We start from the raw sequence: 20773 nt of genomic DNA on the forward strand, positions 1-20773 counted from the left end.
AGCGTGAGGGAATCTTGGCGCGGCGGTTGTTTTCCCCTTTTGCGGAGCGCTTCGGTGCGGCACTGACGAGCCCGGCTGCTCCCTCCTCCCGGGACCATGGCGCTGCCCTGTAGTTGACGTTTGTTTCTCCTCCCCCTCACTTTCTTCTGCTCCTTTTCCTCCCTCTCGCTCCCCTCCGCCGCGTCCCGGCTCGGACGAGCGGTCGCTCCCGGACCCCCTGTCCTCTCCGTCTCCCCCCATAGGAACAGGCTGTAAGGGACGCGCGGGCGGCTTGGTGCCGCACCATGAACATCATCATCGGCATCGGCGGGTGAGAGCCGGGGGTGGGGGAGTTCGGGTGTGGGTAGGGAAAGCGCTGGGTGGGCAGCTGGGAGGGACCGCTCGTGGGGAGCCCCCTGGTGATGCCTTCCTCCCGCCTGTGGTCTGCTGCAGCTGCCCCGGGGAGGTGGCGAGGTGCGCGCACGGGGCTGGGGTTGGTGGTGGTGCCCGTAGCCTGCGGAGCCCAGCGCTGTCTAACGGTCCCTGTCCTGCCCTAGGGTCACCAATGGAGGCAAGACCACGCTGACCCACAAGCTCATGCAGGCCCTGCCCAACTGCAGCGTGGTGCATCAGGATGACTTCTTCAAGGTGAGTGGCCCGCGGGGGAGCCTGTACCTGAGGTGAGCCAGGACTCCTGGGCGCCATGCTCCGCTTCCCGCTCATGGCCAAAGTTGCTTGTCACTGGCGCACCCTGTGCTGCTGGCAGGGGGCTGGGTGGGCTGGGGCCAGCTGTGTGGCTGGTGGATAAGCTCCTGGGCAGTGTCCTGATGACTTTCCACTTTCTTGGAGCACTCCACGCTAGTGGGAAGATAAAGGAGTCAACTGCTTTATCGCAGTCTTGTTACTGCTTCTTATCTTGCAACAAACAAACCCCGTGGTGGGTTAAGGCACTCACTGTTAGGATATAGATATTCAGGCCTGTCTGTAAAGGCCTATGCTTTAAGAATTTAGGTGTATTATCAGTTAGCTAGCTATAGAGGTATAAAAGAGAGAATCAAAATCACTGTCTGCCGGTGTAAGGGCCTTCTCTAACTGTGACAGTCTGAGGCCTTGTTCTTAGGCTAAGCCTTTGGCTAAGCAGCAAAGGCAGCCATAAGCTGGGAAGTGTATGGGCACATCCTCACATTCCAAACTAGTCACATTGAAATAAGGTGCTATTGGGCTGTTAGGAATACAATCCTGTCCTGATATTCCTATCCCCTCCAGAGAAAGGGAAGAGCCTAGAAGATGTAAAAGGAAACTTAGTTTGATAGCATCCTGTCTGGCAAGAACTCACTTATCAATAGCTGGGATGTGAAATCCTCAGTTTAGTATTGTTCTGTCACTGTAGTCTTCACTTCCCGATTGTTTGTCTGTATAATCTCTGTCTGGTTCTGTGATTGTCTGCTGTATAATTAATTTTGTTGGGTATAAACCAGTTAAGGTGGTGGGATATAATTGGTTAAATAACCATGTTACAATATGTTAGGATTGGTTAGTTAAATTTCAGTAAAATGGTTGGTTAAGGTATAGCTAAGCAGAACTCAAGTTTTATTATATAGGCTGCAGTCAATCAGGAAGTAAGGGGGGAATGGGAATGGGGGAATTGGAATCATGTTTCGCTAAGGTGGGGAAAGGGAAAAGGGACATAGGCAAGGCTCTGTAGTGTCAGAGCTGGGAAGGGGGACACTGAGGAAGGACACTGGAATCATGCTTGCTGGAAGTTCATCCCAATGACCATTGAATTGTTTGCACCTTTGGACGTTGTTGCTCTCTGTTCGTGCGAGAAGGACCAGGGAAGTGAGAAGGTGAAGGAATAAGCCCCCTAACACTCATATGCAAAGGGATGTTCTCCAGTGAAGTTCAGATCTTTAATCTTGCTTTAAAATGAATATTGAGCTTTGCAGTAGCCGGTCAGACTAAAGCTGTTCTCTTTATCACTGTTTCAGCCCCAGGACGACATAGAAGTTGAGGATGGATTTAAACAGTATGATGGTAAGGCCCTGCTTATTGAACCATCCATGTAGAAATTGTAACTCTTAACATGATCTCTGTTGTCTCTATGCTGTTCATGTTGCTTTTCTTCTGGTGACTCTTCTGATAGTCATAGCACTTAATTACTTTTCTGGGCTTTTGTCTTAGTTATTAGTGCCTTGGATATGGAAGCTATGATGAGTACCATCAATGCTTGGATGAAAAACCCAATTAAGTTTGAACGCTCACATGGCATCAATAACACCTTGGATGCCAAAATATTACAGTATTCAGAAGAGAGAGATGAAACAATCCATATTCTTATTGTAGAAGGCTTTCTTCTTTACACTTACAGGTATCTAAAGACTTACAATATGTCTGATAACTAGTAATTCTGGCTTGATATGTATTTTGTTTTCTCTTAAGTAAAGTTGCAGGAAGTCAAACTGTGATTCTTAAACTAGAGTTGGGCAAATAATTGATTTTTCTGTTTGCTGGTAATTCTGAAAAATACAAAATTGGTTTGAAATAAATCTAAAAATTGCAAAATAGTTGGCACATTTTAAAAAATCCATATTGGGTCAAACAAAACATCCTATTTGTCCCAGAACATATTGTTTCAGGCATTTTTAAAGGGCTAGATTCATGAAATGAGTCAGGAGGAGGTGGATCCCCCTAATAAACTTCGGTAAGTGATTAGGGAACTCACCTGGTATGTGAGAGGCAAGGTTCAATTCTCCCCTCTACCTGATGTGGAGAAGGGATTTTGAACATTGGTCTCCCATATTGCAGGAGAGTTCTTGACCCTCAAGCTATAGGATATGCTGGTGGCAGGTTTCTCAATCGCTCCCTTTGAAACTGTTCCACTTCCTGTAAATGGTCATTGGAGCAGGGTTTTGAATGTTGGTCTCCCACATCCTTAGTGAGTGCCACAGCCACCAAACTATAGGGTAATTCTCACTTTCCCTACCTCAATGACTAATTATTGTCATTATGAATGACAAATACATTAATCGTAACCACTAAGCTAAAGGTATAGAACATGCCTACCTCTATACAGTGTTTTTCATCAGATCTCAAAAGCGTTTCACCTTCTGTTTCTCATCACAATGCCCATGAGCTAGGGAAGTGTTAGTCTTATTTTATAGATGGAACTGAGGCACAGAGAAGCTAAATGACTTGCCACTTGAGTCTCTCAAGTCCTAGGCTAGTGCCCTTAACACTGAACCACCCAGTCTTGCTCTGACCATTTTGTGAATTGCATCTAAGTCCTGGGAGGGAGGATTTTGGCCAAAACTCTTTGGCATATTATTGTTAAACTTGCAAATAGTTTCAGGTTGACTGAAACTGTGATTTTTATTAATAAACCACATGTCTGGAAAAAGTTCACTTATGCATATAAATTGTAAGTAGAGCTAACTTTTTAAAGCCGCACTTAAAATTATTGGAATTGTCATACCGTTGTCAGACAGCCCATGCAACTGGGTATCCTGCTGACACTTGCCAATCAAATCATAGGAAGGGGTAAAAATCTCCACTAATGCTCTTGCTAATGTTGCACCTTTAGTTCTTTATGCAGATCAAATAGAGTAGCTGTAAAATGTACAAAAACTAGATAATTTCTTTTTCAGACCATTGATTGAGATATTCCACCATCGGTGCTTTCTTTCCATTCCATATGAAGAATGCAAGAGGAGGAGGAGGTAAGCTTTGTTTTTTCTTACATGAAGTAATCAATAAGGTAATCTGGTAATTACTACATTTTATTTATAAAGCTTTATTTGTTCAGGCAGCAGTAGAGGATGCTTGAGAGAGTCTTAAATTTACTGGGTTAGTCATTTAGTTGCATACTCCATGATATCTGAAGTTCCTGCAAAGTTCTAGAAATATGCTAGCTGGTATCAAAAGCCAATATATAACTGAAATGGGCCCCAAAGCTCAAAGGATGAAAGATGCAAAAGAACCCGTGAGGTCTGGATTGTTTGGGATATGGCTTTCTAGGCAACCTCTTGTCATTGTCTTCATGATTCTCTTCAGGATTTAAGAATTGCCTAAATGAGAAGAGTTTTCTTTAATGATATAATTGCCAGTCAGTACTTCGCTGTTTAATAATAGACAGCTATCTTTTACCTTCATTGCTTTATGGGAAACTAAGTTTTGGGGCCTTGTTTACATGTGGGATTTGACCAAATTTCAGCCACTGGTATAGCAGTAGTGGTGCAAACTCCTGTAAGAAGGCAAAGCACTCTTTGCACTGGTGGAGCTTACCCCTCCTGAAAGCAGGTTATGCTCCACTGGTGAAAACAGCTGCTTGGCCTACCTCTGCTAGGGACTAGCCACTTTTGAAGTTCAAAACATGAGTTTCTCGCCATAATTTAATGCATGATGTCCAAAAGCTACAGCAATTCTTGATATGAACTAACATTGTGTAAGTAAGGTCAGTTGATGTAGAGTTCTGAGAATCTTAATCTGTCACTTCTGCAATTTGACATACCTGCCATATCACACTTCATTATTCTATTTTGTCTTCAATCTTTTTTTTGCAGCTGATACATAACATATCAAGTTTAACAATTCAGAGAATTAACATCAAGATAACTAGTTTTGATTTGGTGGTGGGTAAAGAGATTGAGTGCACTGTATCTAGACTTCTTACCTTGTAACAAGAAATATTTATGTACTACTGTCTTTATAATCTCTAGTTCAAGGAACTACACAGTACCAGATCCTCCTGGATTGTTTGATGGCCATGTCTGGCCCATGTATGTTAAACACAAGAAAATAATGGAAGATCTCAAAGTTGATGTGGGTAAGTATATTGGATGGTGGAAGCTCAAGACTAGCATATAGTGAAGTTTGTTTCTTCTGTCTGCTGTGGGAGAGGGGGTACAATTTAAATAACTTAATTCAGTGAGTAGATCTGAACCAGTGCTACTTGTGATGTATGTAAGGCAGTTAAACTTCTTTGGGATCTGTCTAGTTTCTGGCCTATGTTTTAAAAAAAAAAAATCTAGAGATTTGATAGGATGTTATTGGGATGTTTTTGTCTTCATTCAGAAATCTCAATTTTAACACTTTTAAAAATATTTTTAAGTTCAATTGGATGGAACAAAATCAAAGAAGGAGCTGTTTAATGAAGTTTATGAACAGATCCAGAACAAGATTGAGAAACTACTGCTTATGCAGGTAAAAAACAAACATCATGGTGAAGCATACCTCACTGCAATGGCAAACTGGCTTAATGTTTCTAAAATGAACAAGAGTGACTTTTTAAATACTACTTTCAGAAACTCAGTGATTAGTAGTTGTACTCAGTGGAAGGGGGACTACTATTGTTATCAGACAGGAAAACAAAGTTGTTAATTGTGTACACTATTGTAAATAAGCCTCTTAAGTATGTATAATGTCAAACACTGAAATTTCCTTCATTTTACAGAGATAGACAAGAAGCCGATGGATTCCTATGATCTAAAAAGAAGCCTGTTAACACTAACTTACTTTTATGCATACCATGGCAGTTGAGCTTCAGCTTCTGTTATGATTTCCTTTTTCACTTTTTAAAATTGGACTTTGTTCAGCTTTCACCTGAAACTCATGGAGTTAAATATGGCCTTGATTAAAGCATTTCCCCTCCATGAAGTCTGTGTAGCTTAGTTCATGCTTAAAGTTTGAGACAAGCTTCCATATCCCAGATATAGAGAAAAGTAGTTGTCCTTGGAATGGGCCTGTATTTTAAATGTATATGCATTTATTTAGACTTTTTTGACTTCTTGAATATGGTAGCACACTTGCCAATAGGAAGTACAACGGCACTGGCATTGTCAATAAGTCCATACTCTAATTTACAGCTGTATCCTTTCCACTATTAACACTTCCCAATCAATGCTGAAGGAAAAGAGTACACTTGAGATTCTATTGGTCAGCACCGAATGTGATAGAGGAATGTAAACTTGAAATTCTCACTGATTTTAAAAAATGGCTTTTGGTGAAATGTAACTGAGTTGTGGGGTTAGGGTAAATGGAGTGATTTTTTCCCCTAAAACTTAAAAGCATCTGCTATATTGGATTAAAGAATAGGACTGTTGTGAAAAGCAAAAATGGAGAAAATAAGGGGAGTTTGTAATATATATTGTTTGATCCTTATAAATACATCCCTCCCCTCCAATTTGCTTACATGGGAATGTATTATAGGAGCAAAGACTAGCAGGATCCTAAAATGTAACTAGTTTGTCATCTTTATCAAATTCTAGCATGAGCAGAAGTGATCAAATAGGTTAGCCCTGGAAGGGGTTAGGTTTAAGCAAAAACCATTTTCAGTGGCACAGGAACACCTAAAGTAAACAACAGGTAAAACAGACAGAGACAGAGGGGATTGAAATTGATGACAATCTAAACCTACTATTTAGTCTCCCAGTGCAGACTTTTAAAGTAAATACTAATTAACACTTAAACTTGATTAGTATTATGGTATGCTTCTTAGAGTAGTATATAGCCTACTGAAAGGTGTACTTTTTTTCTGTGCTCTGACTCTTAATAAGTCCTATTTTTAAAAGAGTCTCAACTTGTGTCAAGAGACTCAGCTCTTACATCCATAGATGCAAACTGTAGCGGGTTCTGGCTGCCACCGTGTTAAAAGATGTGGACAACTTAGAGAGTCCAGGGGAGGAGAACAAAAATTAAAAAAAAAACCTGGGCATGGTGAGAAAAGATGAGTGAGGGGGGACTTAATAACATATTTGCTTATGTTAAGAGAACTGATCAATTGTTTTCCGTGTCCTTTTAGGTATGACAAGTAGTAATGGGTTTAATCTGCAGCAAGGAAGATCTAGATTAGATATTAGGAAAATACTTTATCGATAAATTAAGCTCTGGACTGTGTTTCCACAGGAGGTTGTGGAATTGCCTAATTGGAAGGGTTTTGTTTGTTTTTGTTTTAAAAACCATAGTTTGGACAACTGTCATGGATGGCATAGGTTTATTTGGTCCTGACACTGCAGAGGCTTGAACTTGATTACTTCTTGGTGTCCCGTCCATCTCTACCTTTCTATGAAACAGTATAGCCCCACATTCTTCCATTGAGGGTAAGAGCAAAATGTTAATGTGACAGAAATGCACTCCTTTGGAGATACAAGTTCATCTTATACACTCTGCACAAGTACAGTGGATTTTCCACAAGTAGTGTCCCTTATTTTGCCTTTGCTCTCCCCCCAATATTTAGAGCTTCATTTTCATCTTTTGCACTAGTCCAAGTCAGGTTTAAATGGATTTGACAAATACTGGTGTAAATGAGATCAGAATTTGGGTTCAAGTTCTATCTTAGATACATACTGTCTAGACTTTCCCCTTGAATCTCCCATGTTAGGGGGAGCCACACTGACCAAGAAACACAAATGACCTCTTCCTGCTCAAGTACAGGGAGTATTTGTCTTTATTCTTAATCTGTAACTTGCTGCTTTTGCATGTCTTTGCTTTCAAGGCTTACTTCTCCTACCTGGCTGACTACTACAACATTTTGTATTGCAAACAAGTGGAGTTAGCATCCCTCAGTTCTCTTCCTCTGATTTCATCCATTTCATGACTTTAACAATCACCTCTGATCACAGTTCCTAAATCTGGAAGCTGCAGCTCTTGGCTGTCTCATCTCAGACTTCTTTCTATTTGCCTAACCTGACAACTGGAAATGAAAGATGCTCTATGGGTGAGGATGCTAATGTGGGCACCTGGAGCTCCAAATTCAAGTCTCTTCTCCATGACAGATTGTTGCTGGGCAAGTCACCTAATTGTTGTTCCTTCCCTCAAAGGACTATTGTGAGGCTCATTCTGGTGTAAGCACTATCAATCGAATTCTATCCTTATCTTTTAGGGTTGCAACTGCTGTCATTCTGGTCTTAGCTCTCCTTCCCTCCTATGTAGTTTTTTACCAAGACCTGCCAGTTGAGGCTGATTTAAGATAATTGATAGCAAGACAGTTGTATATCACCATTGCTTAATCCTTTATGCAGCAGTCATCTCATTTGTACTACCTGAAGTATTTTTGGCCTCTTAAAAACTTTCCCTCCTCTGTTATATCTGAAACACAGCTGACAAATCTTCTCTCCCCCAATCTCCACTTTAGGGGCTGCCTGAACTGCATGAAGTACAAGATTCTTGTCCTTTTTATGGTCTGATCATTTTACCTCCACCTGGGCCTCTGTTCCTTCTTGCTCTAGTCTTCTTGTTCGCTTTGGATGTTTATTCATACTACCGCCTACCCCAGTTGTCTTCAGATCCCTCCTTAACACAGTTTAATCAGCCATCTGTTCTCCAATCTATTCCCCATTCTTCCCTTGTTTTAAATTAAACTAAACATTCCTAAGGAATGTTAGTATTGTGTAAATTTAAAACACTTTGAGAGGCAGGGCCTGAGTTTGACACCACACCCTCAATTTAGCAGTGGTCTATCCAGGGTAGCTTCTATCAACTACCACCTCAGATTAAGTCCAATATTTCACAGTATTGGCCAGAACCCTATTGATAGGGTGACATCTGACCTTCTTCCCAGCCATGGCTTTAGCAGACTTACAGCTGCACTTGGCTCTGAAATTGCCATTGATCACTTCAATCTATCAGCACATAATCACCTTCCAGCAGAATACCCATCACTGCTGTCTTTCCTATGGAGTTTGACATCCTGAAGAGAAATAATTGTTCATACATGGTTCCCCCAAGGACAGCTATAGGGCAGATCAGTGAGAGGGAGAGAGATTGATTCCTTCCTGCTTGAAAACCTCCTGTATTGGGTGGAGAAAAAGCAGCAACAGAGCCCCTGGCATGTGTATGTGTGGGGGGTAGGGGGAAAATGCAAGAAGCCCCTGCTTTGTGCAGTAAATTTGACCTATAGACAACTGCATGCATGCCCTAGTTACAAGTACTTAAATTAAGGGAAGGCAACCATTTTAGTACTATACAAACCATGAATGCCATGAGCAACTAATGAGCAAAGGAAGTCTCTCATCCATCAGTACTGCACACATAGCTGAACTTCCCCTTTCCTGTCAGTTTTTAAGTCTGGCTCTAAACTTGTCTGAACTCCAGTCAGGATGAACAGAGACAGAGGCCTGTTCTGTTATTAGTGCTGAAACCAGAACTTCCTCTAACGTGATAGGAACTAGATTATGCTGATGGGTGAATAACTCGATTAAGCCACTTAGCTAAAAACAGGTAATTTATTCTATGCTAGATAATTAGAGATCCAGTGTTTTGAACTGAAACACCATTTAGATCACTAGTCTGCATATGCAGACTAATAGATGTCTTACAACAGAAGTTTAAATGATACATTTAATATTGGAAGGTATATTGCACAGTTGTGTAGCTCCCATTGTTTCCATGCTGACTAAGTGTACAAAGTAACAAATCAGATGCAGTAGACTTTAGTAAGTAAACTTTTATAGGGTGGGATCTTATTAAAAAAGACACAATCAGTTATTTAGAGTTGGGTTCAGATTCACTCCTTTGTGTTACAATACTCTGGTATGGTACCTATCAGTAGAAGATAACTGCTATCATTTCCACCCTACTGTTCCACCATTAAGCACAATGCCATTTTAGTAACAGGACATCTTACGTTACTTTTGAATTCAAGGTTTAATTCTCACCAGAAGAGAAACCTGGCCTTTGATACATCAAGTACAATATCCACAGAAGTATGTGCTCCTATTATTTTTGAGAGAACAGGTGTGTTTTAAAGAGTGTTCCTTTTCTTAGTTCTGTCCAGTAAGCAAAGTCTAAGTTGATTGGATCATTACTTCAAATCAAGATGCAGCAGCTTTCTTATAGGAGCAGGACCTCCCCAGTAGCCCCTACAGGGTGGAAAAAAGTTTTAGCAACTGTATACTACATAAATTAGACAACCTTTTTCATTGTAACTGAGTAAACTTTACTATTGCTCCTAACTACCACCCCCCGCCTTACAAATACAATGCTTCAAGTTTTCTTTCAGGGAACAGGAGTCTTTTCAGATATAGTTTCATGGGTTTACTAGTAGATTGCAAATAGATGAGCAGGAAATTAAGGAGAGTTCTAAGAGCATAATGGGGTTTCAGTACTGGTAATGTTATCACCAGCACTGATTTAGAGAAAAAAAAATTCTTGTGACTGCATAAAATGCCTAGGATGATCAGAAATAGTCTTGGTCTTTTAATGACATATTGAAGTCAGAATATTTAGTATTGCTGGATGTGTATGCCAAAGTTGTTCAGATATGTTAGATCAGGGGTGGCCAACCTGAGCCTGGGAAGGAGCCAGAATTCACCAATGTACATTGCTGAAGAGCCACTGTAATGTCAGGGCCTTCCTCCTCCCCCCCCCCCCCCATCAGCACCTCCTGCCCACTAGCAGCCCCACGGATCAGCATCTTCCCCTCCCTCTTGATCAGCTGTTTTGTGGTGTGCAGGAGGCTTTGGGGGAGAGGGGGAAGTGAGGGCACTGTAGGCTCGGAAGGGGTGGAGTCGGGGCAGGGCCTGTGGCAGAGCTAGGGGTTGAGCAATGAGCACACATACCCCTCCCCCCGGCACATTGGAAAGTTGGTGCCTGTAGCTCCAGCCCCAGAATCAGTGCCTTTACAAAGGAGTCCCATATTAAAACTTCTGAAGAGCCCTATGTGGCTCTGGAGCCACAGGTTGGCAACCCCTGTGTTAGATGGTGGTGACATGAAATGGAAGCATTCTGATGAGCATAATTTTAAACCACAGTACAACCTGCTGCAGGGGTATTGTGTACATTTTGAATGGATCACCTGAGGAGCCAAAGTTACTTTGTATACATTGGGAGTACTTACTTTAGTAATCCATTCCAGTAAAGAAAAGGCATTAGATCAGCTTTCATGTAGTACATGAGTAGTCTCTCCTTACTCTGGTCAATGGGAAACGTTTCCAGAGGCTCAGAATTATAGTCAAATTCTGCTAGAATCACTCTATTGTAGTCTGTTACAATGGGACAGGAAGTGTATCCATCGTACTACAATGAAAGATATATTTTCATTATCATGTACATTTTGCACAAAAACTGCTACAGGCAAGCTCTACCTGAATTGGGTTTATCCAAAAACCTCTTCAAAATCACTGAGCTTGTGAAAGATTCCAGCATGAGTGCACCAGAAACTGTAGTTTTCAAAATCATAACAAATGCAGCAATTCAAGTTTCTCTATAATGCTGTACCAACAGGCCTCAACCCTGAGCTAGAGCAGGAACCATTCAATCCTTTTGGCACTGCCAAAAAACAGTATGTAGTTAATAACAGCATGTTTGTGGTTGTGAGGATATTTAACTACTTTTCCCTCCCTCACTACAAACTTGAGCCAGTGGTCACTAGACAGGAGCTTCTATTCTCCCTCACACAGGAGGACATCAAATGTAATTGTGGCAAATTCAAAATGCATGAAGGAGGATATACTTTTCTAGTCCAATAGGTAGTTAGACTGTTGAACTCATTGAGACCCAGAATGATTCAAAAAGAGATGAGACATTTATATGGATAACAAGAGTATCCAGAGAGATATGGTGAATACTAACAAATCTCGGAAGGGATATTAAATCTCAGGTCTTAGATTGAAATGAAGGCACAAGCCAATCTCTATATTGGGTTCTCGAGACAAATTATTTGCTGGCCTCAGTCTGGCCACCAACTCTTGCTGGTGGCTGCTTTCACGCTGTTTTCTTAAAATTTATAATTAGCTTTAGGAAAAAATTTATGCACATGTAAAATATCCTACTTAGTAAGTGTTTTTCACTTTTTAAAATAGTGAAGTATCACTTTTCACAGCAGCCTTACTGAGCCCCAGCAAGTCTGGGGACAAATTAAGACCTGGATGGGGGGAGGAATGGAGCCTGAAGCCACATGGCTGGGGGACAGAGGCCCAAGCTGCACGTCTGGAGAACTGGTGCCTGGGGCTGAAGCCCAAAGCCTGAGCACCACCATCTTGGGAAGGTGGGGAAACTCATCAGCTGTCTGCTCCTCCAGCGGTGTGCCCCAGCTGTATCCAGAGGCGGGACAGAGCCCAACCCCTGCTGGCAGCCCCAGCAACCAAACACCAAGGTGGTGCATACAGAAGCAACAGGGAGAGGAAGAGGCTGCTGCTTTGTTGCCTCCCCCAAACAAAAAACCCATACACCCCAGGAGGCTGTGGCCGCAAGAAAAGCCCCTGGTGGCTACATTTGAGAAACATGACTAAACTTGTCAGGGGCAGAGATTGTCTTTTCTGTGATTGTACAGTATCCAGCACATGGACCCCCTTCTTTGGTTTGCCCTCAGGCACTACTCTAATAAGCAGAATAAATGACTATTGGACACCAGAATCAGACCTAATGTGGGAGGGGGAAGGAAGAAGCAGCTTAACAGCTGCCTACAGCGGGCGTCTTACACCTTCCTTTGAAGCTGCTGCAGCTGGCCACTAAAAAGACTGACAAACTTCCCAAATGCAACAGGCATGTCTTTGACTTTGCCTAACATCTACATATAGCAACTTGTATATTTTATCAAACATAATTTAAATCCTACCAAAACAAGGCATTCCATTGCTCACACTTCTCCCACAGGGAGCGGATAATAGAGCAAACAACAGATGATAGTTATGTAGTCTATAAGCTATAAGTCTGTAGCTTAATGCAGTGCTTGTTGGCAATCATACATTGTCTTAAACTGCTTATCAATGTAGTATAATAGAATTATTGGTCAGTTCAGACAGCTCTTTTGTTCATTCTTCCTACTTAGTGAGTCAGTAAAGCAACTGTATCATTGGTGGCTAGACTAGGCTTTGTCCACAGGGGGAAAATTTAAGCTTAACACATTGTCAGTTTCTTTTTAAAGGGTCTTTCTTCCCCCTCCACTCCACTGCTATGCAGCTTGTTAGCCTTAAAAAAACAAAAAAAACCCCAAATTATGTGACTCTTGTATAAATACTAGTTAGTTTTAGTATCAAATAAGTCCCCTTAATTATTTTCAGTTTTCTTGGATTCTCCATAATCTTAAGTATCCTTTTCCCAGAAAGGCTTAACATAATATTGGTTTCAGCATAACTGATAAGGTTTTGAAGTTACACTAAGTTTTTTCCTTCAGTACCTTTCTCCTTTAGAAAGTCAACTTAAAAATTCAGGAGTGAACAATTGTGTGACTGGATGGAGGAGAGTGGTACCCTGTCTGTTCTTCAGCACCTGTTACTGCTGATGAGGACAAATATAACTAAACTAAGCTGCATATGAACAATTAAACTGCTGTATTTTAAGAGCACAAACACCTAAAATATAAGCAATACTCTACCTACTTTTATTATTTAAAAAACTGATGGAGGGTAATTCTAATAAGGCAATTTCTTAGAAACATTAAAAATACCTTTTTAGTTGGCAATTGGCTCTTCATTACTGAAGAAATTGTTTTATCAAGCACTGCAGACTGGGCAGCTACGTAAGAGATAAAAGTTAGTTACACAACTTTGGCTACATTATAGCAGGAAAATGCTTCAACTGCAAGTAGTATTTATACTACAATATGGTAACAATAATACAGTACATGGAAACTATTGTACAATTCTGTTTGTTTAGTAGAATGGGAATAATTCAGCTTTTTTTAGGTTGTATATTCTCCAGTATAATCTAGTTGGACTTCTTCACATTTGTTTAAATCATTTTTTCCCTAGTTATTTCTACAACAGATAAGATATTGGTGCATGTTAGCAAAGTCTGAACTTTTGGGGAAAGGGGAGGGGGAGTTCTAAGTCCAAAATATTTTGGAAGTTTCATACTAAAGTTCCAGCAGGCTGATTATATAAAAATATTGTATAATGTTAAAAAGGGAGCTGTGACAAGTTATGGCAACATTGCCTGTGATGGGTTAGTTTAATACACTACTCATTTTAGGTGCACATTTTTCTTATACCAATAACTACAATTTTAGTAGCCTTAATTGATTTAGTTATTGTATTTCCATATTCTATGGCCACAGTATTTAAAATTCAAATTTTAACCATGATAGGCATATGCCTAAAGTCCATTTTGTACTGTTCAAATGCAGTGACTGCAAAAACAGTACATGGGATCATTTGACTATGACAGTCTTAACACTCAGATAGCATATGCATGTACTTTGAGATACAATAAAGAATTGTATAACTGAAGGATGGAATAAGTGAATTAGTGTTATGTTCATTTTCCATAGCTTGTCACACTCCATCTCTGTGCCAGAGATAAATAAAAACTCAGATCAGAGGTGTGGGGTATGAGTGTTGAAACTGCATGTTAAGAACAGTTGAAACCTGCTATCTGTAGTCCATATTTTAAGTTTTGGGAAACAGCGTTGTTACTTTGCAAATAAACAAAACTTTTTAATCACTACAAGCCAACTGTACTTTGTCAGAAGAAGTTTCTCTCTTACCACAAGGGTTAAGTCTGTTTTCTGAAAGATGGTCCAGCTGGAACATGCAAGTGTAATTATTTAAAACAAAAAAAAAATTAACCATTAAAAAAACAAGACACTGAACTATACCTATAGCTGCAGCAGTTTTTGATGTTGGAAGGTTGGTGCAGTCTCCAATACCAAACACATTGGGGTATTTCTTGTGTTGCAGAGTTTCCTTATCTACGTCTAACCAGCCAGCTGCATCTGAAACAGGACTGTTCATGAGTACATCAGGCGGTCCCATAGGTGGTGTGACATGAAGCATTTCATACTGGGCAGAGAAAGAAAGAAACAGCTAGATAAATGGAATTCAATGAACACGATTAAAATTGATACCCTTATTATAGCAGGTCAGATCTGCATTGGGATGAGGGGAGAAGATTAAAGAGTGGGGGAGAAAAGGCTCTTTTGCCTTGTTACAGTCAAATGTAAGGTTCAGCGTCTTAGTATTTTGAGTGTGTCCTTGCTACATGCTTTAAGATCGCTAGTCAGTTACTGATCCACTCCAGCTGTGCTATTCAAGCAATTTTAGTCAGAGCAGAGCTTCTTTTGACCACTCAGCTACATCCGCTGAGAGTGCAGATCCTGCTCAGAGTTTTATGAGGGAAAGGACAATATTACCGTTTTAGCTGGGATAGCCCCTTTTTTTTGGTTCCATGTTTGAAGTTAGTTACTCAGTTTTCTACATGCCGGGAGGTGGAATCTCAGTATTTCAGTTGACAGTAAATAGTGATGGCAAAAACAGAAGACCAAACTAAAGGCCTGAAAGCTTCTACCTTACTGACCTGATAAACCTCAGTCACTCCAGGTGTGTCCAAATTCTCAAATACAGCTTCTTGTTTGTCTGCTCGAACCTCAATGAGATTGTGTTTGTAGTTAACAACAATATTCCTAGCCTTTATTATCTCCAGCAATCTATTAGCATACTTCTGAACAGTAAAAATTGATCCAAGCGAAGTATTGAAGATGATGTTGGCTTTGGATCGTTTTCCTGTCTGGATAGAAAGAAATTAATTTAACAGTGACCAAAGTACAAAAGCAGTAGAACGGGCTAGCAACACTACACTATTGTAAATGTGTAACTAGCAGTTGTTTTGATTTTTCATATATTAATATGCAAACAGTTAAAATGTGGGTATTGGAGCCACACCATCTCAAGATTTGATCCTCTCAGCTATCTGATCAGAACATAAGAACAGCTGTACTGGGTCAGACCAAAGGTCCATCTAGTCCAGTATCCTGTCTGCCAACAGTGGCCCAACACCAGGTGCCCCAGAGGGAGTGAACCTAACAGGTAAAGATCTAGTGATCTCTCTCCTGCCATCCATCTCCACCCTCCGACAAACGGAGGTGAGGGACACCCACACCCTTCCTTACCCATCCTGGCCAATAACCATTAATGGACTTAACCTTCATGAATTTATCCAGTTCTCTTTTAAATGTGGTTATAGTCCTAGCCTTCACAACCTCCTCAGACAAGGAGTTTCACAAGTTGACTGTGCACTGTGTGAAGAACTTCCTTTTATTTGTTTTAAACCTACTGCCCATTAATTTCATTTGCTGGCCCCTAGTTCTTGTATTATAGGAACAAGTAAATAACTTTTCCTTATTCACTTTCTCCACATCACTCATGATGTTATATACTTCTCATATCCTCCCTTAGTCTCCTCTTTTCCAAGCTGAAAAGTCCTCGCCTCTTTAATCTCTCCTCATATAGGACCCATTCCAAACCCCTAATTATTTTAGTTGTCTCTCTCTGAACCTTTTCTAATGCCAGTATATCTTTTTTGAGATGAGGAGACCATATACTGTCTTATTCGCTATCCCGCTTTTAATGATTCACAACATCCTGTTTGCTTTTTTTGACTGCCGCTGCACACTGCGTGGACATCTTCAGAGAACTATCTACAATGAATCAGGAAAAAAATCTTGGAGTCGTTGTGGTTAAATTAGCCCCCACTCCCCCCATCATATTGTATGCATAGTTGGGGTTATTTCTCCCCCCTCCTCCCATGAACATTACTTTGTATTTATCCACATGAAATTTCGTTTGCCATTTTGTTGCCCAATCACTTAGTTTTGTGAGATTTTTTTGAAGTTCTTCACAGTCTGCTTTGGTCTTAGCTATCTTGAGCAGTTTAGTATCATCTGCAAACTTTGCCAACTCACTGTTTACCCCTTTCTCCAGATCATTTATGAATAAGTTGAATAGGGTGGTTCTAGGACTGACCCTTGGGGAACACCTCTAGTTACCCCTCTCCATTCTGAAAATGTACTATTTATTCCTACCCTTTGTTCCCTGTCTTTTAACCAGTTCTTGATCCATGGAAGGACCTTCCCTTTTATCCCATGACAACCTAATTTACATAAGTGCCTTTGGTGAGGGACCTCACAGATTTCCAGAAAGCTTATGTCCTCTGGATCTCCCTTGTCCACATTTGTTGCCCCTTCAAAGAACTCTAATAGATTAGCAAGACACGATTTCCCTTTACAGAAACCATGTTGGCTTATGCCCAACAATTTATGTTCTTGTGTGTCTGACAATTTTATTTTTTACGACTGTTTCAACTAATTTGCCCGGTACTGACGTTAGACTTACCAGTCTGTAATTGCCAGGATCACCTCTAGAGCCCTTTTTAAATATTGGTGTTACATTAGCTATCATCCAGTCATTGGGTACAGAAGCCAATTTAAAGGACAGGTTACAAACCATAGTTAATGGTTCTGCAACTTCACATTTGAGTTCTTTCAGAACTCTTGGGTGAATGCCATCTGGTCCCGGTGACTTGTTACTGTTAAGAGGAGATTTTGGAATTACTTGATAAACTTATGACACCTCAATCTGTGACAATTCCTCCGATTTGTCACCTACAAAAGCCGATTCAGGTTTGGGAATCTCCCTAATATCCTCAGCCATGAAGACTGAATCAAAGAATCCGCATTTCTCCGCAATGACTTTGTTGTCTTTAAGTGCTTCTTTTGTATCTTGATTGTCCAGGGGCCCCACTGGTTGTTTAGCAGGCTTCCTGCTTCTGATGTACTTAAACATTTTATCATCTTTTGAGTTTTTGGCTATCCGTTCTTCAAACTCCTCTTTGGCTTTTCTTATTAAACTTTTACACTTTATTTGGCGGTGGTTATGCTCCTTTCTATTTACCTCACTAGGATTTGACTTCCACTTTTTAAAAGATGCCTTTTTAAACTCTCACTGCTTCTTTTACATGATTAAGCCACGGTGGCTCTTTTTTGGTTCTTTTACTGTGTTTTTTAATTTGGGGTATACATTTGAGTTGGGCCTCTATTATGGTGTCTTTGAAAAGCGTCCAGGGATTTCACTTTAGTTACTGTACCTTTTAATTTCTGTTTAACTAACCCCTCATTTTTGCATAGTTCCCCTTTCTGAAATTAAATGCCACAGTGTTGGGCTGTTGAGATGTACTTCCCACCACAGGGATGTTAAATATTATATTATGGTCACTATTTCCAAGCAGTCCTGTTATAGTTACCTCTTGGACCAGCTCCTGTGCTCCACTCAGGACTAAATCGAGAGTTGCCTCTCCCCTTGTGAGTTCCCGTACCAGCGGCTCCAAGAAGCAGTCGTTTAAAGTATCGAGAGATTTTGTCTCTGCATTTTGTCCTCAGGTGACATGTTCCCAGTCAATACGGGGATAACGGAAATCCCCCACTATTATTGAGTTCTTAACGTTGATAGCATTTCATTGTCACTATCACTGTCCTGATCAGGTGGTCAATAATAGATCCCTAATGTTATATTCTTATTAGAGCATGAAATTACTATCCATAGAGATTCTATTGAAGTAAATATCTTAAGTGAATCCACATGTTCGTTTGATTCTACATTTTCTTTCACATATAGTGCCACTCACTCCCCCCGCCGCACGACCTGTTCTGTCCTTCCAATATATTTTTTGTACCCCGGAATGATTGTGTCCCATTGATTGTCCTCAGTCCACAAGGTTTCTGTGATGCCTATTATATCAATATTCTCCTTTGTCACGAGGCACTCTAGTTCACCCATCTTATTATTTAAACTTCTAGCATTTATGTACAAGCACTTTAAAAACTTGTCACTGTTTATTTGTCTGCCCTTTTCTGATGTGTCCGCTTCTTATTTATGTGAATGTTTCTCATCTGATCTGGCCCTTACATTATCCTCTTCCATCCTCTCTCCTCCTGACTAAAACCTAGAGAATCTATCAATAGACTCTCCTCTAAGAGAAGTCTCTGTCCAATCCACATGTTCTTCTGCAGCAGTCGGCTTCCCCCCCCCCTCCCCGCAATCTCCTAGTTTAAAAACCACTCTGCAACCTTTTTAATGTCAAGTGCCAGCAGTCTGGTTCCACTTTGGTTTAGGTGGAGCACATCTCTCCTGTATAGGCTCCCCCATCCCAAGTTTCCCCAGTTCCTAATGAATCTAAACCCCTCCTCTCTACACCATCGTCTCATCTACACATTGAGACTCTGAAGCTCTGCCTGCCTGCCTACCTGGCCCTGCACGTGGAACTGGGAGTATTTCTGAGAATGCCACCACAGACGTCCTGGATTTGTCTCTTCCCTAGCAGCCTAAATTTGGCCTCCAGGATGTCTCTCCTACCCATCCCTATGTCATTGGTACCTACATGTACCATGACCACCGGCTCCTCCCCAGCACTACACATAAGTCTATCTAGATGCCTTGAGAGATCTGCAACCTTCACGCCAGGCAGGCAAGTCACATTATGGTCCTCTCGGTCATCACAAATCCAGCTATCTATGTTTCTAATGATCGAATCTCCCATTACTAACACCTGCCTTTTTTTAGTGACTGGAGCTCCCTCCCCCAGAGAGGTAACCTCAGTGTGAGAGGATACCCTAACACCATCTGGAAGGAGGGTCCCAACTATGGGAAGGTAAGGTCAGCTCTTCTTTGGGTGAGACCTCCCAGGAGGACATTGGTGCCACGTGAAGTGGGGTAGCAGTCATGTATTGGGTATCACTATTATTTGACCGAGTACTAAGCAAGTGCCCTAGCACAGAATAAGGGAGTACAGCATTTTGGACTACATGCAAAATGGAGGGTTTAAAATACTTGCCTATTAAAGGTCCCCTGGCACTGTTAGCCTTAATGTCTTGGCCAAACACCTATCTGGGTATAACATTCTGTCTACATAAGATTCCCCTTGTACTTTCAATTGGGTACAAGCATATTCTTTGCGTCACTTCCTAAGCTGTGTGGTGTGTATTTTTAATAGCTAGTGCATTTAAGTGGCTCCTGTCAGTGGGAGTGTGTGTGTAGTATGCACGCTGCTCTTGGAATCCCTTAGCATGGAAAGTGTTACACGGTATTAATCTTTGGTGTATATAGAACAGAGATTTTAAACATGACAGACAAGATCCTGGTCCTGCAATAGCCCCTTTGGTGCCACAAAGCTTACTTTACTAGCCAGCTGAGCATTCCCACAGCATGGGAAAGTCACCAGGTAGTATAGAGCTGGCCAACTCTATACCACCCCTCCACCAACCTGGCTGAGTGGAAGGGGGTCTGGTGACAGTGTTTCTTCACTCCATCTATTCCAGGCAGTTAGAAGGCACCAAACTGGAGCCCATACTAGCCAGTGCAGTTTAGGGCAATCCTGACACTGCTGTAAGTTAAGTTGGGGACTGAACTGGCTCTCTGCTAGGCACAGAAACATGGAGCCGCAATGGTAGCTTAGAGCATCCTTTGTTCCTCAGCTGCACTAAGCCACAATGGTCTGTTTCATATTGACAGAAGCTCAGAAAAGTTTCTGTAAACCAATTACCTTATTAAGATTTAAGTAACAACATCTTTTTCACCTCAGGGTTTATTTTTGTCATAATTACAACATGATCCCCATAAAATAAGTCTGATCTATAGCAGTGGTAACAGGCACCAGTGGGGAATGTGATAAAATACGTACCTTTCTCAAGTAGGCCTCTGACAAGTACATGATTTTCTGAGGAGCCCCTCCACATTTCACCGGAGTGTTTGGAAAAGTGAAGATGGCATTTCCTTCCTTGAAGTCTTGCAAAGCCTTCCATGTTTTCTCTACCGTGTGGACTGAATAATTGGAACCTATTTTAGGATAATTAAAACCCTCAGGCAAACCTTTAATCTACAACAAAACAAGACAAGGCTTTTATTAAAACATAGCTGGAACAAACTGATGTAAAAATCTTCCCTTGTCTTCAGATATTTTGTAATCTAGAACATAGATCATTTGGGAAACCAAAGTTTTAGCTGAAGGTAGAGCTATTTTCCACTGCACCCACAGACTGCTTAGTTTTTAAAAAGGGGCCCTGTCAGGGGGTGAATCCCCAAAAATAGTGTTT

At 41.1% G+C, this 20773-nt stretch overlaps 2 protein-coding genes across 4 annotated transcripts in view; one reads left to right on the forward strand and one right to left on the reverse strand.

Annotated features, from left to right (window-relative positions):
• On the forward strand, positions 1-15275 carry LOC120374017 (nicotinamide riboside kinase 2-like). Of its 2 annotated transcripts, none has more exons than XM_039493192.1 (8): positions 1-310; positions 537-627; positions 1968-2013; positions 2161-2347; positions 3624-3695; positions 4695-4801; positions 5087-5178; positions 14592-15275. In XM_039493192.1, the coding sequence occupies exons 1-8, from the start codon at positions 285-287 to the stop codon at positions 14610-14612; spliced, it is 642 nt and encodes a 213-aa protein (XP_039349126.1). In that variant the 5' UTR covers positions 1-284; the 3' UTR covers positions 14613-15275. The 2 variants fall into 2 exon arrangements, with proteins under 2 accessions (XP_039349126.1, XP_039349127.1); XM_039493193.1 differs by lacking the exon at positions 14592-15275 and adding an exon at positions 5429-5631 and having other exon boundaries at positions 3-310.
• Positions 9401-20773, reverse strand: part of SQOR (sulfide quinone oxidoreductase) — a 23193-nt gene continuing 11820 nt past the window's right edge. For both annotated transcript variants that reach the window (XM_039493191.1, XM_039493190.1), the window contains exons 5-10: positions 20362-20556; positions 15208-15417; positions 14510-14693; positions 13361-13428; positions 10811-10989; positions 9401-9833 (exon numbers count right to left, since the gene is read on the reverse strand). In XM_039493191.1, the coding sequence (XP_039349125.1) occupies positions 9776-9833; positions 10811-10989; positions 13361-13428; positions 14510-14693; positions 15208-15417; positions 20362-20556 (894 nt within the window). In that variant the 3' untranslated portion in view covers positions 9401-9775. The remainder of the gene's footprint in view (positions 9834-10810; positions 10990-13360; positions 13429-14509; positions 14694-15207; positions 15418-20361; positions 20557-20773) is intronic.

The sequence above is a fragment of the Mauremys reevesii genome, linkage group 10 (genome assembly GCF_016161935.1).
Source record: "Mauremys reevesii isolate NIE-2019 linkage group 10, ASM1616193v1, whole genome shotgun sequence".
NCBI lineage: Eukaryota > Metazoa > Chordata > Testudines > Geoemydidae > Mauremys > Mauremys reevesii.

Excerpts from the sequence above, each read along its gene's own strand:
- LOC120374017 (XM_039493192.1), top strand. The coding sequence starts at position 285 with ATGAACATCATCATCGGCATCGGCGG. Across the intron at positions 2,014-2,160 it reads TGGATTTAAACAGTATGATG|TTATTAGTGCCTTGGATATG; the intron begins GTAAGGCCCTGC and ends CTTTTGTCTTAG. Across the intron at positions 3,696-4,694 it reads GAATGCAAGAGGAGGAGGAG|TTCAAGGAACTACACAGTAC; the intron begins GTAAGCTTTGTT and ends TATAATCTCTAG.